Source organism: Pseudoliparis swirei, chromosome 20 (genome assembly GCF_029220125.1).
Source record: "Pseudoliparis swirei isolate HS2019 ecotype Mariana Trench chromosome 20, NWPU_hadal_v1, whole genome shotgun sequence".
NCBI lineage: Eukaryota > Metazoa > Chordata > Actinopteri > Perciformes > Liparidae > Pseudoliparis > Pseudoliparis swirei.
In genome coordinates this window covers 1359064-1367540 of record NC_079407.1, presented here as the reverse complement: position 1 = coordinate 1367540, position 8477 = coordinate 1359064, and the positions used below count along the sequence as shown (strand labels likewise).

The 8477-nt window shown below is 45.5% G+C and overlaps 1 protein-coding gene across 1 annotated transcript in view; it reads left to right on the top strand.

The window, feature by feature from the left end:
• The first annotated feature begins 708 nt into the window (after positions 1 to 708).
• Positions 709 to 8477, top strand: part of LOC130210701 (neurofibromin-like) — a 30933-nt gene continuing 23164 nt past the window's right edge. Inside the window, exons 1-3 of the mRNA XM_056441182.1 lie at positions 709 to 2124; positions 4940 to 5083; positions 7747 to 7830. Coding sequence (XP_056297157.1) covers positions 2065 to 2124; positions 4940 to 5083; positions 7747 to 7830 — 288 coding nt within the window. The 5' untranslated portion in view covers positions 709 to 2064. The remainder of the gene's footprint in view (positions 2125 to 4939; positions 5084 to 7746; positions 7831 to 8477) is intronic.

Here is an 8477-nt window from a genome sequence, read left to right as displayed (position 1 = left end):
AAAAATGTCATTACCCTGTTTGAGTCATTTTTCTTTAGTTCACTAATGATTAGCCAATCAGAACCAGGGGCGGGACTTATGAAGCCTTGAGTTTGGTGATTTCGCAATGTTGTTTTTTGTGCAACCAGAGAACAGGAAGTGACATATCTGGACTGAGCAGGAGGGATGTGGAGAGCTAGCCCCGCCCCTAAAGTCTCCCCTCTTTATGGTCTGTTTGACTATATGACCACCTGGTGGTCAGGAGAGAGAATGCAGCTTAAACACATGAAGCATAGACTTCTATACAACCAGAGGAGCCCCCTGGTGGTCAGGAGAGAATGCAGCTTAAACACATGAAGCATAGACTTCTATACAACCAGAGGAGCCCCCTGGTGGTCAGGAGAGAATGCAGCTTAAACACATGAAGCATAGACTTCTATACAACCAGAGGAGCCCCCTGGTGGTCAGGAGAGAATGCAGCTTAAACACATGAAGCATAGACTTCTATACAACCAGAGGAGCCCCCTGGTGGTCAGGAGAGATAATGCATCTTAAACACATGAAGCATAGACTTCTATACAACCAGAGGAGCCCCCTGGTGGTCGGGAGAGAGAATGCAGCTTAAACACATGAAGCATAGACTTCTATACAACCAGAGGAGCCCCCTGGTGGTCAGGAGAGAGAATGCAGCTTTAACACATGAAGCATAGACTTCTATACAACCAGAGGAGCCCCCTGGTGGTCAGGAGAGAGAATGCAGCTTTAACACATGAAGCATAGACTTCTATACAACCAGAGGAGCCCCCTGGTGGTCAGGAGAGAGAATGCAGCTTTAACACATGAAGCATAGACTTCTATACAACCAGAGGAGTTATATCTCTATTTGTAGAGAAGGGAAATCCAAACCATCAAATTCAACTTTTCTGATGACACAAAAACAATAAATAAAGTAAATCATTTCTAATTCCTTTTTATTTATTTTTTTCGTTGTCATTGTGTTGAAAAAGTGAGGGAAGAGTAATAAATGTATCCAGGTGTGTAAGTGTGTGTGTGTGTGAGGGGTTTGAGTTCAGGTTGTAAAATGTGTCACATATTAAACTACACTTTAAAAAAATCAAATTACTTAATTTTATTATAATGTGTTAATTTTTTATTTCTACATGAACTGTTGTTTTTTTATTGTTTTTTATTGTTCTTTCATTACGAAAGGAACAAGTCAAATTCCAGGTGTGTGTACATAAATAAATAAATAAAGCTGATTCATAAATTCTGACTCAGATTATATGAAGGGTTTGGTTTATGTTGTGTGTTAAAATAACTTTAAAATACTCGAACATTCTTTACATGAAACAACGTGGAGTCTCCGAGAAGGACACAGAATTGTTAATGAAAACAAAAATCCATACTTAGAGCTGAAAACATCCTGACAGGCCTGGTAGTGGCTCACGCATGCGCACAAACCCACCACCAAACTCACCGAATTTACTCCGTTAGTAGCGGAAGTAGGGATGGTATCCTTTCACAATAAGACAAAAGAGAAAGAAACCTACGTTAAAAACCTATAGCCGTTGGTTGAGCAGGACATCTAAACCACGTTATTACGTGGGCTTATGAATATGAATAAAGAGATTGTTATGTCCACGTCACATGTTTAGTAGCATGTCCAAAACCACATACATAAAATGTCATTTTAACTGAAACATGCGGGTTTTAGTTTGTTAGTGTACATTTGATCCCTCCCGTGTTTTTTTAATGTGTTATTATTATTTTTCTATCAATAAATTCGACATTAGTTCCGTCAGCAGCAGAGGAGAGATCCCTCCTGGATGTGGTGTTGTGTTTTTCATTCAGGCGAGCTTGACCCGTCGGCTCCCTCCGCCGCCTCCCGTCGCCTCCCCTGAAGAAGACTTCCGGTGGTGTGTCATGGCGGTGGCATGGTGAAGCCTACAGAAAGGGGAAAAAAACACTCGCCCCCTTCCGTCCTCTCTCATCGAGTCGGGACAGATTTTCATTCATAAATAAGCCCGACAGCTGCGGGACTCGCACCTCCGGACCCCGCGGCTCGGCGCCGAGCCTCCTCCCGCCATGGCGGCGCACAAACCCGTGGAGTGGGTCCAGGCCGTGATTACGAGGTTTGATGAGCAGGTAAGATGGGCTGATTCGCTGGATGGGTGTAGCGAGATGCTTTTCTTGGGGGGGTGGCGGACCCGAGGCCCCTCCAGTCCGGGTAAAAGTTCCCCTCGCGCACCAGACCCCCTTTTCAAAAAGAGACTGTCTAAGGAACTCCTTTCTTCCCCGGGATAGTTATTCTCCGGGATAGTTATTTTCCGGCTGAAATGTGATCCGCTTCTCGTCCCAGCTGCAGAACACTGATGAGGAGCCGCTTTCCTTCCGAGCTCGCGCCGTGTCTCCTCCACCAGCACGCAGGGGGGGGGGAAATCTGTGTTTAATATCAATAAATAACTCTCACGAACAACGCGACACGTCCGCGAACACGAGCGTGCACGTGAGCGCAACGCGTGTCATTTTTAAAGTGCCCTTAGCGAGCTGTTCGTCTCGTGCCAGGCTAGGCAGCTAACGTTAGCGGGCCCCACTCTGTAATGTAAACAAATACGAGTGTGTTCATGTGAGCCAAAGAAACCAGCTGAGGTTACCACAATAAGAGCTTTACAGATGAGGTTACCACAATAAGAGCTTTACAGCTGAGGTTACCACAATAAGAGCTTTACAGATGAGGTTACCACAATAAGAGATTTACAGGTGAGGTTACCACAGTTAAAGCTTTAAATGCAGTTTACGTGAGCAGGTATTTATATTTGCGGATACACCCGCCGCGTTTCATTGGTTGTCACCATACAGGTGAAGCAGGAGCTTTCCCTTTCAAGTTGATGGTCACAGCGGTGGCCATCTTTATTTGTGTTTTTAGGGTTGTTGTCGCGGGCTAACTTGCAACAAGTGAGTTTTTTTACTGTAACAACTTAAACCAACAGAGTCGTCCTAATGTTATGAAGTAAACTATTAAAATGAAATACAAAACGTATTTGAGCGTTTATCGTGGAAAAGCACCTTTTGACACCTTGTTTGGCTGAAGCACTGAAGCCTGGTGGCATTAGCTTGCTAGCAGCCTGGCTAGCCCACGGTTGGTCAAGCTAGTGGCCTCCACCATGCTTTATGCTACGCTCGCTAAAGGAAGATAAGCCACGCGGTGCCTCCGCTTGAACGGACAAGCTAGCAAGCTAGCCGACCGTCTGGCTGTGATGCCACTCCTATTTATAATCTTAGTTATTATCTTCATTATTTACTCTAACCAGGAGCTCTGCTGGATCAACATCCTTCATTCACTTCCGCAACACTTGAAGGTCGGCTGACCTTCAAGTGGACCTGCTGTTCTCAATGTTTTGATTTCTTTATATGTTATTAAAAAGCTGTAAAACTAGTTGTTGAAGGTTAATTATTGACGTCTCCATTTGCATCATTAGCTTCAGCCCTGACCTGAGGAGCTGCGCAGTGAATCCGTTCCCATGGTGGATATCGTGAACTCTCGCTGCGATCGGTCTGCTTATCGTACGCGTTTCTGACGGCCGCTGTGTGTTTTGGGTGATTAAGTATTTGCCATTTAAAAGTAATTTGGCTTTAAGTCTCCAGAAGTCTTCGGCTCCGGTGTTGGTGGATTATGGATTATCGGGTTTTAGCGGCTCAGGTTGGATTACCGTCGTTGGTGTAAGGAGTTACATCCGCGTCTTGGTTGTTGTTGCCTTAAGCCTTCCGCTCACTCCTTTCGCCATTAATACGCCGGTTTGTTTTAGTGAGACTCAGGTTGACTCTGCCAACATCATCCGGTGAGTGTAAAGGTTTACGGAGCAGATTGAGACGCTGGCAACATAACCGGCCATAGGAACTCTCATAATACTCTGATTGGTTCTGTTTGACTATTTTATGAGAAGAAAAGACATTTAATTCATAAAGAAATCCACTTTTCTTTGTTATTGTATTTAAACATCCGTCTTTCTTGAGTTCTAAACCTTTAAACTTCATTCTCAGCTCATCCAGGATCTCATTGATGAGTTTTGGTCTTGTGATCAAACTCTGTATGACATCGCTAACGTTACCTGCCACGTGTGTAGCTAACGTAACTTACCGTATGACGTTACCTGCCACGTGTGTAGCTAACGTAACTTACCGTATGACGTTACCTGCCACGTGTGTAGCTAACGTAACTTACCGTATGACGTTACCTGCCGCGTGATGTAGCTCACGTAACTTACCGTATGACGTTACCTGCCGTGTGATGTAGCTAACGTAACTTACCGTATGACGTTACCTGCCGTGTAGCTAACGTAACTTACCGTATGACGTTACCTGCCGCGTGATGTAGCTAACGTAACTTACCGTATGACGTTACCTGCCGCGTGATGTAGCTAACGTAACTTACCGTATGACGTTACCTGCCGTGTGATGTAGCTAACGTAATTTACCGTATGACGTTACCTGCCGTGTGATGTAGCTAATGTAATTTACCGTATGACGTTACCTGCCGTGTGATGTAGCTAACGTAACTTACCGTATGATGTAATCTGCCGCGTGATGTAGCTAACGTAACTTACCGTATGACATTACCTGCCGCGTGACGTCGCTAAAATTACCTTCCGTGTGACGTCGCTAACGTTACCTGCACAGGTTTTTGGGGGTCAGATAGAACCTGTGATTGGATGAACTAACAGATGGGCGGGGCTACTCGCGTATTGTCCATTTCTTATTGCTGTTGATGTGTATTGTAGGAAAATGTTTACATTTCTCTCTGTTCATTCGTTCACGTCGATTCTAGACTGGAAGCTAACTGTCATCAAGAATAATGTTTCTGAACGTGAAGATGAAAACATCATAATTATACTTTTTCGACGCTGTAATGTGACACCGCGAATTGAACAGTCTCCTCCTCTTCCTCCTCCTCCTCCTGCAGCTCCCCATCAAGGTGGGCCACCAGAACACTCACACCAAAGTCAGCACCGAGCACAACAAGGAATGTCTGATCAACATCTCCAAGTACAAGTTCTCCCTGGTCATCAGCGGCCTCACCACCATCCTCAAGAACGTCAACAACATGGTGAGTCGGCTCCTAGTCCTCCCTGGTGGTCCTCACGGGACCAGGATCTGGTCTCCATGTGGTCATGTAATCATGATCTGGTCTCCATGTAATCATGTCATCATGATCTGGTCTCCATGTAATCATGATCTGGTCTCCATGTGGTCATGTCATCATGATCTGGTCTCCATGTAATCATGATCTGGTCTCCATGTAATCATGTCATCATGATCTGGTCTCCATGTAATCATGATCTGGTCTCCATGTAATCATGATCTGGTCTCCATGTGGTCATGTAATCATGATCTGGTCTCCATGTAATCATGATCTGGTCTCCATGTGGTCATGTCATCATGATCTGGTCTCCATGTAATCATGATCTGGTCTCCATGTAATCATGTCATCATGATCTGGTCTCCATGTAATCATGATCTGGTCTCCATGTAATCATGATCTGGTCTCCATGTGGTCATGTAATCATGATCTGGTCTCCATGTAATCATGATCTGGTCTCCATGTCATCATGATCTGGTCTCCATGTCATCATGATCTGGTCTCCATGTAATCATGATCTGGTCTCCATGTAATCATGATCTGGTCTCCATGTGGTCATGTAATCAGGATCTGGTCTCCATGTAATCATGTCATCATGATCTGGTCTCCATGTAATCATGATCTGGTCTCCATGTAATCATGTCATCATGATCAAATCTCCATGTAATCATGATCTGGTCTCCATGTGGTCATGTAATCATGATCTGGTCTCCATGTAATCATGATCTGGTCTCCATGTAATCATGTCATCATGATCTGGTCTCCATGTAATCATGATCTGGTCTCCATGTAATCATGATCTGGTCTGCATGTGGTTATGTAATCAGGATCTGGTCTCCATGTAATCATGTCATCATGATCTGGTCTCCATGTAATCATGATCTGGTCTCCATGTAATCATGTCATCATGATCTGGTCTCCATGTAATCATGATCTGGTCTCCATGTAATGATGTCATCATGATCTGGTCTCCATGTAATCATGATCTGGTCTCCATGTGATCATGTGATCATGATCTGGTCTCCATGTAATCATGATCTGGTCTCCATGTGATCAAGTGATCATGATCTGGTCTCCATGTAATCATGATCTGGTCTCCATGTAATCATGATCTGGTCAATCATGATCTCCATGTAATCATGATCTGGTCTCCATGTAATCATGATCTGGTCTCCATGTAATCATGATTCAATTCAATTCAGTTTATTTGTATAGCCCAATTTCACAAATTACAAATTTGTCTCGGAGTGCTTTACAATCTGTACACATAGACATCCCTGCCCCAAAACCTCACATCGGACCAGGAAAAACTCCCAAATAACCCTTCAGGGGGGGAAAAAAGGGAAGAAACCTGCAGGAGAGCAACAGAGGAGGATCCCTCTCCTAGGATGGACAGATGCAATAGATGTAATGTGTACAGAAGGACAGATTTAGAGTTAAAATACATTCAATGAATATGACAGAGTGTATGAATAGTTCATAGTAGGCATATTCCACGATGGAGACCTCCACGATCCATCAGGCAGATGGCGGTGGGGAGGAGGAGTGGGCGGAGTCTCAACAGGACAGTGGCGTAGTCATGAGCAGGAATTCCACGACCCAGACGATCCATCAGGCAGATAGGATCTATGCCGTCTCATGTGATCATGTAATCATGATCTGGTCTCCATGTAATCATGATCTGGTCAATCATGATCTCCATGTAATCATGATCTGGTCTCCATGTAATCATGATCTGGTCTCCATGTAATCATGATTCAATTCAGTTTATTTGTATAGCCCAATTTCACAAATTACAAATTTGTCTCGGAGTGCTTTACAATCTGTACACATAGACATCCCTGCCCCAAAACCTCACATCGGACCAGGAAAAACTCCCAAATAACCCTTCAGGGGGGGAAAAAAGGGAAGAAACCTGCAGGAGAGCAACAGAGGAGGATCCCTCTCCTAGGATGGACAGATGCAATATATGTCATGTGTACAGAAGGACAGATTTAGAGTTAAAATACATTCAATGAATATGACAGAGTGTATGAATAGTTCATAGTAGGCATATTCCACGATGGAGACCTCCACGATCCATCAGGCAGATGGCGGTGGGGAGGAGGAGTGGGCGGAGTCTCAACAGGACAGTGGCGTAGTCATGAGCAGGAATTCCACGACCCAGACGATCCATCAGGCAGATAGGATCTATGCCGTCTCATGTGATCATGTAATCATGATCTGGTCTCCATGTAATCATGATCTGGTCTCCATGTGATCATGTAATCATGATCTGGCTGTGTTGCTTGTAAATGTTGTAGCTCCTCCCCTTCCTGCTGGTTGTGAAGCTCCGCCCCCCTCGGTTGCTGCTTGTTGATTGGAGGCCAGCGTTGTTTTGATCTGTCATTCCTTCACATTATATTCTCATTTCTTGATGAGACTTCTTTAAAGTGGTGATCATCGTTCTGTGATGAGCGACATTTATCCCTGTGAAACTTTCGGCCTGATCATTCTTTAGAGTTGATGGTTTCGTCATCAGCACAGCCGATGTGTTTATGATGATTACTGTTGAGTCTTCTGCTCTGCATTTCACTTTCAATGAACTCTTGGGTTCAGGAGTGTTTACTTCACATGGATTTGTCTTCCAGCGGATCTTCGGCGAAGCTTCAGAGAAGAACCTCTACCTCTCGCAGCTCATCATCCTGGACACCCTGGACAAGTGCCTGGCCGGGGTGAGTCCTCCACTCCTCCGCTCGTGGACTCGCCCTCCATCACTCTCTCTCTTCGACTCCGGGAGGTTCCTCCGTGAACCAGCAGGGTTACGTTAGCGGCCGTTAGCCGGGCGCTGCTCTCTGCTTCCTGTGCAGGTTTCTACGGATCATCATGTGACTGAAGTGAACCTCAGCTGGTTCTCCGTTAGCGGTGCTGCTAACGTGACTAGCTAATGTTACTAGTTAACATTACTAGCTAACGTTACTAGCTCTGCTCCTGTTGGCTGTTGACAGTCACATGATCAGAGACTAGAAACACATCATGATGTCCTGGTCACATGATCTACTGGAGGGCAAACTGTGCACTCTGCTGGTAGAGGACTGTGGGGGTCAGGTCCAGTGGTAGAGGACTGTGGGGGGTCAGGTCCACTGGTAGAGTACTGTGGGGGTCAGGTCCACTGGTAGAGGACTGTGGGGGGTCAGGTCCAGTGGTAGAGGACTGTGGGGGGTCAGGTCCACTGGTAGAGGACTGTGGGGGTCAGGTCCACTGGTAGAGGACTGTGGGGGGTCAGGTCCTCTGGTAGAGGACTGTGGGGGTCAGGTCCAGTGGTAGAGGACTGTGGGGGGTCAGGTCCACTGGTAGAGGACTGTGGGGGGTCAGGTCCACT